Source organism: Bombus vancouverensis, chromosome 3 (genome assembly GCF_051014615.1).
Source record: "Bombus vancouverensis nearcticus chromosome 3, iyBomVanc1_principal, whole genome shotgun sequence".
NCBI classification, from domain to species: domain Eukaryota; kingdom Metazoa; phylum Arthropoda; class Insecta; order Hymenoptera; family Apidae; genus Bombus; species Bombus vancouverensis.
Window position 1 is genome coordinate 6,650,930 of NC_134913.1, and position 13,093 is coordinate 6,664,022.

The 13,093-nt window shown below is 29.4% G+C and overlaps 1 protein-coding gene across 5 annotated transcripts in view; it reads right to left on the reverse strand.

Annotated features, from left to right (window-relative positions):
* Positions 1-13,093, reverse strand: part of Tomosyn (syntaxin-binding protein tomosyn) — a 73,732-nt gene that overhangs the window by 20,500 nt on the left and 40,139 nt on the right. For 2 of the 5 annotated variants that reach the window (XM_076627957.1, XM_076627956.1), the window contains exons 13-14: positions 7,445-7,729; positions 2,609-3,094 (exon numbers count right to left, since the gene is read on the reverse strand). The exons of 2 other annotated variants lie outside the window; for them this stretch is intronic. In XM_076627957.1, coding sequence (XP_076484072.1) covers positions 2,609-3,094; positions 7,445-7,729 — 771 coding nt within the window. The remainder of the gene's footprint in view (positions 1-2,608; positions 3,095-7,444; positions 7,730-13,093) is intronic. One more of the 5 variants, XM_033349413.2, reaches the window with a different exon arrangement.

The following is a 13,093-nucleotide window of genomic DNA, read 5'->3' on the forward strand; positions in this document are numbered from 1 at the left end:
ATTTACATAATTGGTTACGGTACATTCGAAGGAGTACTCTGATATTTTACAAACTCAGGGTGAATAATATTGTTAAGAATGGGAAGTATCTATACAAGTTAAAACGAATTCACACAAATGGGTATTAAACACATATGCGAATATGTATGTAGTCTTAATGTACGTACACTATGCATTCCAAATACTCGTAGATGTACCTAATGTGGATATACAGATATGCTGTTACAAAAACAAATATCTTCTAGTTACGAACAAGGCATATGGGGTACAAGCTGTATGTGCACTGATGAAATGCCGCAATACAACAGAATATACCGTTCTGCGATACAATGCAAAAATGTATATTTTTGCTTTTACTTTGCAAAGTAGATGTCCTAAAGATATGTATATCACATTTCCCATTGATCTGCCGTTAACTCTTATACATATATCATGTATTATATGTACATACACTGTATTAGTATTAATCTTTAACGAGCATAAAAATATGCGTGCACGTAAATATTTTAATTAACTTTGTACCTTACGATGTAACGTTCTTCGATTCTAGTAGCCACAGACTTCGGAAGCTTTAGATTTTATGTAGACATTAAATTTGTGAGAAACGATTTTTTTTTAATAGAAAACGTAGGCACCCTCTGAGTACAACCTGAAATCCTATTGAAGTCGGTTATGTGAAAGCAACGAGTCTGCACTCTTCCAAAACTTGGAAAATCGTACGTCTCCTAGCAAAATTTCTTATAATCTCGTATATCTTATAAAATATATAATGATATATCGATGAAACTGATTGACTGACTATTATATTAGACTCTACATTTTCCAATAATTAGAAAAATTCAGAAATTTATTCCACATAACTTTTTACACTAATATCGCAATATCGATGTTATTTATATTATGTAACACTAGACATCTCCTGTTTAGGTTTTTCGTTTCCTTTATGTTACATTTACTTATGTTATTACGTTGCGTACCTATATACTTGTATTTGAGTATTTTTAACACTTTAAATCCGTAATACGTTCATTAAATTACGAAAAATACAACAAAAATATTATATTAAAAGTATTTGATTAGCAAAGTTTCGCTGACTTTTATATTCCAATTAAACCTTTTTACCTAATCTAGTAAGAAAATGTTTTTCATCTCTCGATGGATAACATTATAAAAATCGTTCAATCTCTTATTAAACAATATCGTTAATACTATTTCTTAAATCTGTAAGACATGCATTAACGAGTTTAAAACACTGTTGTCATGTATTTTAAATTGTTGAATGCAGTTTACGATCTGAATTCAAAAAATTTTGCTGAAAACAAGTCGATTTATTTTAGATATTACTATTGTTACATTTAAAGCTACAAATGTCGTGTATAGAAATTCAGTAACCTAATTTATTATACTTGTAATGGAAAAAATGAAAAAATATGACAGCTTTATCGTCTAAACTTTGGGAACGAATAAAGGAAAAATTCGCTTGATCAATGTCATATAAATATATATATACACAGATACATATGTATATATAATCCGATTGTCAAGTCAAATAATAGATGGTACATGCTCTGCGAGAAAAGGAAAGGGTACTACTTTCTTCATGTGCAGTGTCAACAAATAAAATCCTATGTGGTCACCAGAATCCTATGTGGTTTGCATAAATTACTCATGCATAAATATAAAAAAATTATTTGAACCAGTACCAAAACAAGCTTGGGGTCTAATATCGCAATTGGCTTTATTCTTGCAAGCTTTTTTATCTCGTATCTATTCTCAGATTTATGTGAGTTAATGACTGTTAGTAATTGTTTGTATAGTGAATTTTCAATCTTCAATTTTAAATCTATGTAAACTCGTTTACTACTTTTTCTTCGATTTATCGCATTTATGATGACACGCGAATCATCGTATACATATAACGAAAAGTGAATATGGAATATAATCAACGTATAATACATAACGTATTACGCGCGGTAAGCTGCACAAGAATTAAAAAATATGAATACGCGATACAGATCTGTAAAAAAATGCAAGTAAACGCGGCAGATTGTTACATGGAGTGCGTATTTTAACAAGCAGAATAAATAATATGTTTCACATAAACCTTTGATTCCAACGATATTGTTTAGCGGAAGCTTAATTTATATATGTATATTCTTTTGTTATTTTAGTTTTACACTTATACATATATATATATATATATATAAACACAGTTACTTGTTATTACCTCTAAAAGTTATTTTACATGAATCTACGAGCATCCTAGGCCTTCTTTTAAAACGAAAAAAAGAAAAGATAAAAGCACAGTCGAAATATAGCAGAGCTCCTTTCTATGTAATTAGTCTAGTTTTTGTAGGACACAAGTATACGCTTTCAGTCAATGACATCGCAGAGGCATCTGTTTTTTTGATCGAAGAAGTCAATTGCCAGTGAACGCAATGACGTTGCGATTAAAAGAAAATGTTGTTAGTAAACGAATAATTCACTCACGCTCACACTCGAACGCATATATGCTCACATTCGCATGTTACGTTAAACTCTACACGTATCACATTTCTAAATGCACACGGACAACACAAACTCTCCTCTACTCTAATTTTAAACACTTACTGAATCTTCTTATTAGATTGCAGGTGAAAGATTCGGAGGCCGTGTTTGTTTCCTCGCATCTTAGGTCACAAATCGCTGGATCGTTTTTCGCAAATTTTAAATTCGGTACAGACAATAAACGACCTTCCCTTTTCGCTTGCTTCATCTTCACGATTTTCATCAGTCTCGGTGGTTTCATTTCACAGCTCTCGGCTAACGTTAAATTAACCGGCCGTACGGCATCCGATTTCTCAATAACGTTCTCATTGTCAGTGGAAAATCGTAAAATCGATTTATTCTTATCTCCTTCGATCACCGGACTTTTCGCTTCTTGATTGTTCCTCTTTTTATCATCGTTTAATGGACTTTCACGTCCAGGTATCGAGCCTTCTGATGACAATGAAGATTCGGACACGGTACTTTCAACTGGAGACAGCGAACTCGCGTTTTCGGGTATGTTACAGTAAAAAACGGAAGATTTCTGACTGCTACTATCAGTGCCTACCTGTTAACAATGGGGTACTTGTATATACTTTTTCATCGTAGACCTATCGAGATAAGAAATATCAGCTTTGTGCTATACAAGCTCAGACGATTAGATCTAAAGCTAACAACGACTAACGTACACCCAATTTTCAAACGTTTGTTTATTTTTTTACGTTTAGACAAACATCACGTAGAGCAATCAATAATACTGAAGAACTAACTTATTAGAATATATTAAAAACTTATTTATTATACGATGTTTTTCATAAAAAAGGATTTCACAGTTTCTTAAACTTTTCAGTCTTTTGATCGCGTCCTAGTAATAAGTAAAGTTTATGCAACATATGTTCCTAACGCATGAAATAACGCATATAATTTTTCAACCGGAAAAGATAGCTAAAGAATTTTTGAAAAAAAACAACGTAAACAAAAATAGATCTCACATATTGGAATCATTAACAAATATTTGAATCGTCCAATATAAGCTGTTTTCATAATATTATTTCCTCAACCTTCTGTAAGGGATGATCTCAATTTTTATATTTTTATATTTTCAATAAAATGAAATTATATCAATTATAGAAAGTAATATATAATTTTGAATAGATATTTGCGTATACTTTTCGTATATTAAATATCGTTTTATTATACATATCTATCTTAAATTTGTAGCATATATTGCAATTATAATTATTCAACTTAACTCAAATTTCCTAAATAATTGAACGGACATAGGCTAGTATATTTAATCTTAGTCGGTAATGTCTTTATCTCTATTCTTAGTAACTTGAAGCTAATATCTAATCTCATCATTTATATTAATCTCAAAGAAAGTTATTATTTTCAAAAAAGGAGTAACAAACTTTCTCATTAAGGTAAAAAAATATAATATAACTATATTAAATAGAACTATAGCGAATTATTTCGAACGCAACGAAAAGAAAGCAATAACAAAAGCGAAGAAAAAAAGTAGAAGTAGAAGGACTAAAAAAAGTAATGATACGAACAAATAAAGCCATTTTAAGGAATATGAAACATATTGCTGTACGTTTAAAATATATAGATCCATTTGTGGCTCATGAAAGTATTCGAACACTCTTAGAAACCTTCGTAAATGTTGACAAAAGGGAATCCAGCCCCAATGTCCTTGATGTTAGTAGATGTTGTCAAAAACACTCTCCTGAACGACCTCAAATCGTCACCGCAAACGTCAAAGTCAGGACTAACAATTTAGTCGCAACAAAATCATGTTTAAAAATTGTAGAATTTTTTAAATATTTTTTGGCAGATTTTGACAAAAAGAGACCCAGCTCCAATGACCTTGACATATGAATGTCTATGACGACACTCTGCTGAACAATCTCCAGAAGGTTTTCGTCTTCATTCTTTAAAAACTTATTAAAGCAAAAATATATGTACCACTACTACTACTGTGTACATTGTATTCTGTCTACGTAAATATATATGAATGCGAACACGGAAGTAGCCGATGCAATAGTCGAATTTGTCTCCCAGCTTTTATTTGAAAGAAGCACCCGATGCGTTGCATCCTTGCTCCACTCGTTCGCAAAAATCCAGTCCAGCTCAATTCCACATGCAAACGAAGGGGGCCCGATTTTCGTCCAAGAAACTTTTTTTCTTAAAAATTCCTCGCCCACTCCTTTCGCTCACTTTCGTGGAATTAGTATTGTGTTGCAATAGATTTTTACGAGCGAGTGGAACATGCGAGCGACGCGTTCGGTGTTTCTTTGCTACACATGAATACATACCATACGTTGCTTTTTGCAAATCTTTTTCGGTAATAGCATTTTAAAGAATAACGAGCGATAGCTCTAACCTTTTGCAGATTATTCAGGAGAGTGTCCTTGACAACATATGCGAAGTTCAAGATCATTAGGGTTGATTTCTTTCTTTTTTTCAATATTTATCGAAACTTCTTCCATATGTATCCTAAAGACATTTCGAAATCTCATTAGCTCTGTAACTAGACGTGATTATAGTGATTATATTGATCAAATTCGAACAGATCTGAAAATGAATAGGTACAGAAACCATTAGATATTTATCAGAAGCATACGCTTCGCAAAAATCACTAAAGTATTTGAACAATCAATTACTCGCCATATGAATAAGACACATAATTTAGTAATCATCATAATTTGTAATCATGTTTAAAGTTAATTGTATTAGGTCGCCCGAAAAGTTTCTTTCGTTTTATAAGGAAATAATGGATACACACATTTTTCGTTTTATATTATTTTATCGAATTACGTATGATCCATTTTGTTCTATTAAAATAAAGATCACAACGTTCGACAGATTAGGTTTCATGTTCGTATAAAGATGCATCGTTGTGAAAGATGTGTCTGTAAAAGAAAGACACTTTTCGGACAACCTAATATGTTGGAAAGAGCGTTCAGACGATCGGATATTGTTGTCAATATTTCAGGATTCTCAACATTACAGGGACATAACCATCAGATGACCAATACATAATGTTGTTAATATAATACAGTCAATATCATTGAACATTGAGGAGACAGATTGACGTATCGTTAATATTTCGAATAATGACGAATTGGTTCGATGAAAAATCCACATATTCTACGTCTTCGAAAATAAACCAATTCATCGATAAGCTTAAAATCATGGCTGCACAAGCTTTATTTTGATTAGATATCACTGAACGCTAACTCGAAATTGAATGTATTGCCAATAATATCGAATATATGAGGAAAATGCAGTTCGTCAATAGATATTGGCAATATATGGGATGTTAAGAAAAAAGGATTCACGACTTTAAGGACTATAATACTCAACATATATCCTACAATCAATCCCTTGAACGTAAAATCAATTTTTATCATTTATAAACATTCGATATTGTGAGTGAATTTTTTCGTTGAACGTAAACGAAGAGATTAACGCAGAAGCAAGTTAGCTCAAGGTAGTCAACATAAAATTATTTCTAATATTAACAGAGGTTATTGCATACATATAAACGAAGAAAAGACCTTCTTCTTTACAGTAAATATGCGATATGTTTTTCTTTCATTGCAATGCAAAACTCACATCTGCGTATTATAAATTGTTTGCATTGGCAACCTTGAGCTAACGTACTTCTGAATTAGTCTCTTTGTTTATGTTCAACGAAGAAATTCACTCACGACATTGAATGTTAGTAAATGATCCAAGGTCCAAGGAATTGATTGCAGGACCTACGTTGATTGGACATTTTTTGTTCCTCTTGATGAGTATTATAAGCCCTTACAATCTTACACAATTTTCTTTAAACACCCTGTATATCGGTTATCTGGTGGGTCTCTTACATACGATTAATGTTGAAAACCCTAAAATGTGGTATACATACACAGGTATTAATCATCTGAACACTCCATAAGAATATATCAGTATATACTTGCAATAAAATTCATGCAATTTGTATATTCATCTTCGGATTGATTTTAAATTTTGCTATTACAATATAATCACAATAGTTGTGTCATTACAATGTAAACGAAATTTCCAAATTTTTTATCATATAATGCACATAATATATTTACAAAAAGTTTTCCGTGTTAAGTATCCAAATACTTTTGTGAGCCTCTGAACATAATGAACCTACTTTTCATTTATGTCGATAAATTGAAATATAGTAACAAGTTTACTATGTATTTTATAAAAGATGCGAAAAACGTTCAAATAAATTTTTGAATAATACTTTACATTTATGCTTCCATAATGTTAGAACAATAATGACATAATAGTGTCTCGTAAATATCATTATAGAATAATGATTTATTGTTAGAAGAAATGGCTTTGTCTACTTTTGTTCTTTAAGGATATACAACAATTTATAAAATTTAAATCTCCATAGAGTTTCTCATATATGTAGTTATCTTGTATTATAGTTAAATTATATATTAAGATAGTTAAACGAATCATTATAAATATCACATGTAATAATATATATGTATTATTTAGTAGGAAGACGTTCATATTAAAAAAGTTATTAATAGAAAAATAATTTTCTTATTAGTATAATGTATTTTATACCATTAGGCAACGTTATCACCGTATAATCAGCAAACAACATTATACCGAAGATACTGAAGCTAAAACGTCGAATAACGTTGGAAGAAATTTATATATCGTTATAAATAAATATATCTTTCTATAAATATATGATGAAAAATATAATAAAAAGATTGTAGTATAATTTGCTTTATAAATCTTGAAAAGTCAAATCTTTCGACATAAATGAAGTAATTTCAAATGATATAAAAAAAATTATCTCAGCTTACATGTCATAATCTCTAAGAAAAACGAAAGATGTATTCGAAGGATATATCAAAAAGCATACAAGTACCCCATTCTGAGACGTCACCAAAGTCGGCGTGAAAGTACTTTTTATTTTCAGATCAACCTTGCTGAGTTGCCTCTTCAGACTGAATCCCTTCCAACCGTGATTCTTAGTACAGTCTTCTTCGTTCACTGTGCCTCCAGATTTATTGGTTTCATTTACAGATTCCTCTACTGTTCCTTTCTCATTCTTGCTTCCAGTATGAAATTCACCGCGAGGTTGCGAATGTTGAACATTGTCAGCTAGGATTGCTAATAAGCCTTCAGATTCCACGGTAGAGTCTCCATGAGTCTGACGAATTTAACATGTTGGATTTTGCACAATGTATTAATGTGTACTAAATAAACGTTAAGATTGTTTAATTCTAATTCTAAAAGCAAATTAAGTCGTGTATTATATGCATATGATACACAGCATTGTTGTAATTGTATGTTAGTAACGCTTATTGGTATGTCCCGCATTTCGTGGATTTCATAAAATATGACATAGTATAATCTTATAGATATAAACATATTATACGCTATGTTAAATATAATGTACTATATCTACAAATATTTCGTCACGAATGTACTTTTATAAAAATGATATTAGAATTTTTAGTCACCAAACGAAGAAATATCGCAAACGCATGGTCACTTGTCACTTCCCAAATGAATGCAATTTTTGAAATGTTAAAAATGAAGAGTGCAGACAAGGGAAGGTATTGTTTTCATATTTTATAGAACTCGATCTATTTGCGCACTTTAAAATTAATGCAATGAATACCTAAGATGCTCATAGAAACAATATCTCAATCAACAAAGTGCTTTCCATTTTACAAATGCAGAACCAAATGCACCAAAAAGGTGCTTTCTCAGAAATTCAAATATATATATGCGGAGTATCGTTAGTATTAATTGGCAGTATCATTTAAATAACAAGTTCAGTTAAACTTTATTGATAATAATAAGACAAGGAATGAAACGATTTGAATTTTGTCAATTTAACAATTTAAAACTCAAAATATGGTAGTTTCAACTTGATTTCTGAATAAGCACGCATTATCGTATAACTTATACCATAGAGGGTGTCTACAATTTTTCCGATACTAACATAATCCTTAAAATATGCTTATTAAATATTGTATAGTATTCAAAATAGTTAACACTAACAGACATAAACCATAGTTGATAATATAATTATTTAAGTTAAATAAATTTCCGTATACATATACTATACTCAAAAATATGTAAATGTATTTAAAATGTTTCAACTAACCAGTTACGTAATGTTTGCACTATGAAATAATATACATAAAATAATAAATTTGTTTATACCGGAAATTTTAAACATGCACAATTTCAAGACATAGAGACATTTAGTACATAGAACATTATTACTAAAGCTGCTGTAGTATACTACTTTTGAAAGTATGAAAGATACAAACTTATAAACCATCTTCAATGTGTACACACTGTTTTATTTATTTCAGTACGATTTTACTTATTGTTTTCTAAAAAAATGTTCATTTACATTAAACAAATTTGTGAGCTTTTACCTTTTATAGTTTTTGAAATATTAGCTGATAACAGCTTTAATAATATAAGTTATACCATAAGGCTATCAATCAATAATTAGACTATAATAAGTAATATATTTTGTATGCATTACTTCTTCATCAAAAGTACAATGACGAGAGAAATATTAGTAAGCAGAAATCTTTTGTGTATAATTAATGTAGGAATCGAATTATAATAAACAAATATTTTCCCCGAAAAGCTTCTACTAAATATACGCATTATTTGAGCAAAACTACGAAGATATAGTTAATTCTTGAAATCTATTAATGCAGTATTTTCTTTTTTCATCCTAGAATACGTCTAGCGTACTTAAAATAAACTGTAGCTGCAGTATATTATATGTATAGTCGTTACAAGCAAATTGAAACATTCCAAAGAATTCTTGATTATCTTTATCAACTAAAATAACGTAACTTTTAAGAATTCTATAGAATGCTTAAATTATTTACTTTACTGATTGTATGTATACATATACATATACATGTATATATGTATTTGAAATCACCTGCTATAATCGTCATTGCTTGATTAATGCTGTCATTTATGGAGACGATATACGTACGTAACTGAAACATTTCGTAACTTTTCATTATAAATGTACATTTAATAGATAATAATATCATACCATAATGTTCTTTATCTGTTCAATCATGAAGTTAAATATTAATCAAAGAACCACTTACAGATATATGATTTATATACACCTTACCATTCTTTCCAAACTTTCAATACATTGAATTCATACAGATTATTTCTGCAATTAATAAAATTGTTCAGGATAACATTTTAATGAACTTAAGTGATACAATACTTTAGTGTTTAATCAGTAGGCACCAATATCGTTTGTCTCATGTAAGAAAACTAAATCATAAATCGCTTAAATATTGTTGTTGTACTTTCTGTTAGGTATTATAGTCTGCAATTAACTCGAATTACGATATAAGCAAGAACACGATACACAGATTAAATACATTTATAATACTGTTCATGGTTACTACAATCTTAATGAAAAAGTTGTAGGGAAACAAAAATATAGGTACTGTGATTTTGTAGGCAATTATCATTAAATACTATTATAGCAAGTGTGTTTAGCAATAATTCTGTGCATAAAGCTTAACGCAAATCAAAGTTTCACATAGAGCTATAAAAATAGCACTTTATATGATGATAACAGTGTTTTATTAACAACGCTCTGAAACTGAATATTTGTTTAAACATAAAAATAAAGGAGGCCCGAACGCCCAGGACTCGAATATTTTTCAAAAACATTTTCACTCTGACTTTTAAGCATTAATATATTATAATAACGAAGGCTATTTCTTTTATAAAAATAGTATTTTTAAGTGTAAATTTGTAAGTTCTGAAGCACAATTCTTTTCTGTACAATAGATTTAAATCGAGCAATATTAAACAGAAAATGTAGGAAATCTTAGGTAATATGAATAACAATGGAAAGAGAATTGCACGCATTTATATATGTATACAATAGTTTATCTGTAATCGGTAATTGTTTTCTATCGATAAATCTTGCAAGGCTAAAATAAAACATATATATATGTACGTGAACAAACACGCTATAAGAGGAAAACTATTGACTGTACTATAAAAGAATGTGTATTTGCAAACGTGTGAATATAAGATAAATGCTTGAAATTGAAACTGAATCGATTCGATTTGACAAACCAGTCAAACCAGTCAAAAGTTTGTTCTATTTAATTGTACATTAGAAAAAAGGGACTTTCATTTACTCAACATTCATGTTAACAAAATATAGATTGGCATTGATTGCTCCATGCACTTTTTTAAATTCGGTACAGGAACGTTGTAATATGATATGTAGTAATAAATGCATGTTTCATTTAACCATTTTGTACACCTTGTATCGTTGTAACTCTAACTTAATTACTATATAGGTACATGCACAGACTCCATCAAACGTTTATGTGAAAATCGACGCACATGTATGTTTTACTGGATCATTAAGCGATATACACTCATAATGACAACCATTGTCTAGTAATTTAAGCTACATCTTTCATCGTGTTACTTGTTTGTTTTTCGTTTCTACCTATTTGACATCAATTGAACTTCTAAATACGATTGAAAGCTAATAGTAAAACTGAAACATTATCTACTATTTACTACCTACTTCTGTCGAGTTCGTTTATTTTCGCAATAAAATAATACCGCATATCATCAAACTAAAGTAAAAGTCTAGCTGTTTCTTTAACGAAAAATAGTATTGTTCTTACTTGTTTCAACGTAGGTAGACACATAGTTAGCTAAACATTAAATGCATAATAAGCATGAATATAATGAAGATAAAACGTTTCTTTATTTAAAAAAAAAAAAGAAGAGTATATATACGACCCAATTTTAAAATTATAACGCGTTACAAGAATTTTAAAACTCATCTAGCGTCGATCATTAGACATTTTCAGATGCATAACATGAAATTACTTTTGATAAAAGTGACTTACATAAATCTGTTGCAACTAACTTTAACACTCGGCACATGGAAAATGACAAGTTTGACCACTAGTTGCCGATAACATTCTCGTTTGTTACTTAAAATTGAATAATTCGCGTCTAGATACAACTTCCCCTGTTAAACTTTTTACTTCTAAGATTCCAAGCAGAAAATACAAACATATATAGATCCAGTATATAGTTGCGATTCATTTCATTCACAAGCAATTTCTTCACCTAGAATCTCCAATCATAATTTTGAAAGGCATCATATGCATATGCTATATGTAATATCATATTATCATTTATCATGTCAATTTAATCGCACAAATTCCTGTTTTGAACTTGTAGAATTTTTAAAATATTCATTGGCAAATATTAACAAAAAAGGACCCAGCCATTAGAATTGGGTCCTCTTTTGTCAATATTTACCGAGTGTCTATTGTGATAATTGAAGTATTTAACTTGTTGTGAAAACATCTTGTCTACTAAAATAAGGTTTCTTCTGCTTACAAATTTTATATTCTTTTACAAATGTTTATTTCTGTAATGAGAACTGAAACAATATTTCAAACAGAAGTTGAATTACGCAAGCTTCTACGTTGAAAAGCGTATAAGATTATAAACATTTCATTCGTTAAGGAGTCAAATACCTAAATTACTTTTAGATTCTTTATCTACATACTTATAAATTGCTGCCAGAATATGCATGTGAATATGAAACCAACTTTTTTTATAAAGAAAGATGAAATCTCTTTTTCAAACTTTAATACATTTTTAAAAATGCTTGTACTCTTTAAATTTTCTGCTTGGAATTTGTGAAAATAATATAATAGTTATATACTTACTTAACTATTAGAATCTTTATCTAAACGATGGGTTAGTCAAAAGCACTTTATGAATTAAAATAACGCATGACAATAATTACGAGTATAAGAAGCTAAAACAGACGACAAAGGCAAAGCTTTAGGTTTTTAACTGATCTGAGAGGAAAAGAGAGATATTTAAGCTTTATCTTACAGTTACGTTTTAAATATTAACGAATAGAGTAATTATTTGGATATCGTCTACGTTATTTTTATTCGATTAAATGGTTCTTCGGTTTATCGTTGGGTGTTTGGTTTATTAGTTATCATTTTTATTAAAGCCTAGTTAATTTATATTATTTCTATCTCATAAAACGTGTAAAACGATGGTAATAAAGTATAAAATAGAATGATAAATTTGATTAAGTATTAAAATATATTAGTTTTTCCAGTAAGTAGGGAATAAGCTTTTATTTTTTAATAAGGAATTTCCTGTGAAAATCAAATGATACCTTCGATATTATTTTCCTTCCGATAACGTTACTAGGAAGCTATTCTTAAAAACACTGTATTATATGATCTACGACTATTATTATAAATTCTACTTTTAATATTTGTATCAAAGCTGAAATGTCGCGATGTTATTGATAACATGAGTTTTTAGTATTTACAAAAAAAACAAAAATTAATAATTACAAATTTAGTAATAAATTGAACATTCAAATTATATAGTTTTCTTTACAATCATGCAGTAATGGAGATTATTAGTTTTAATGTCTAGAAAAAGCGAAATGCATATATTTAAATATCAAATTTTCAAG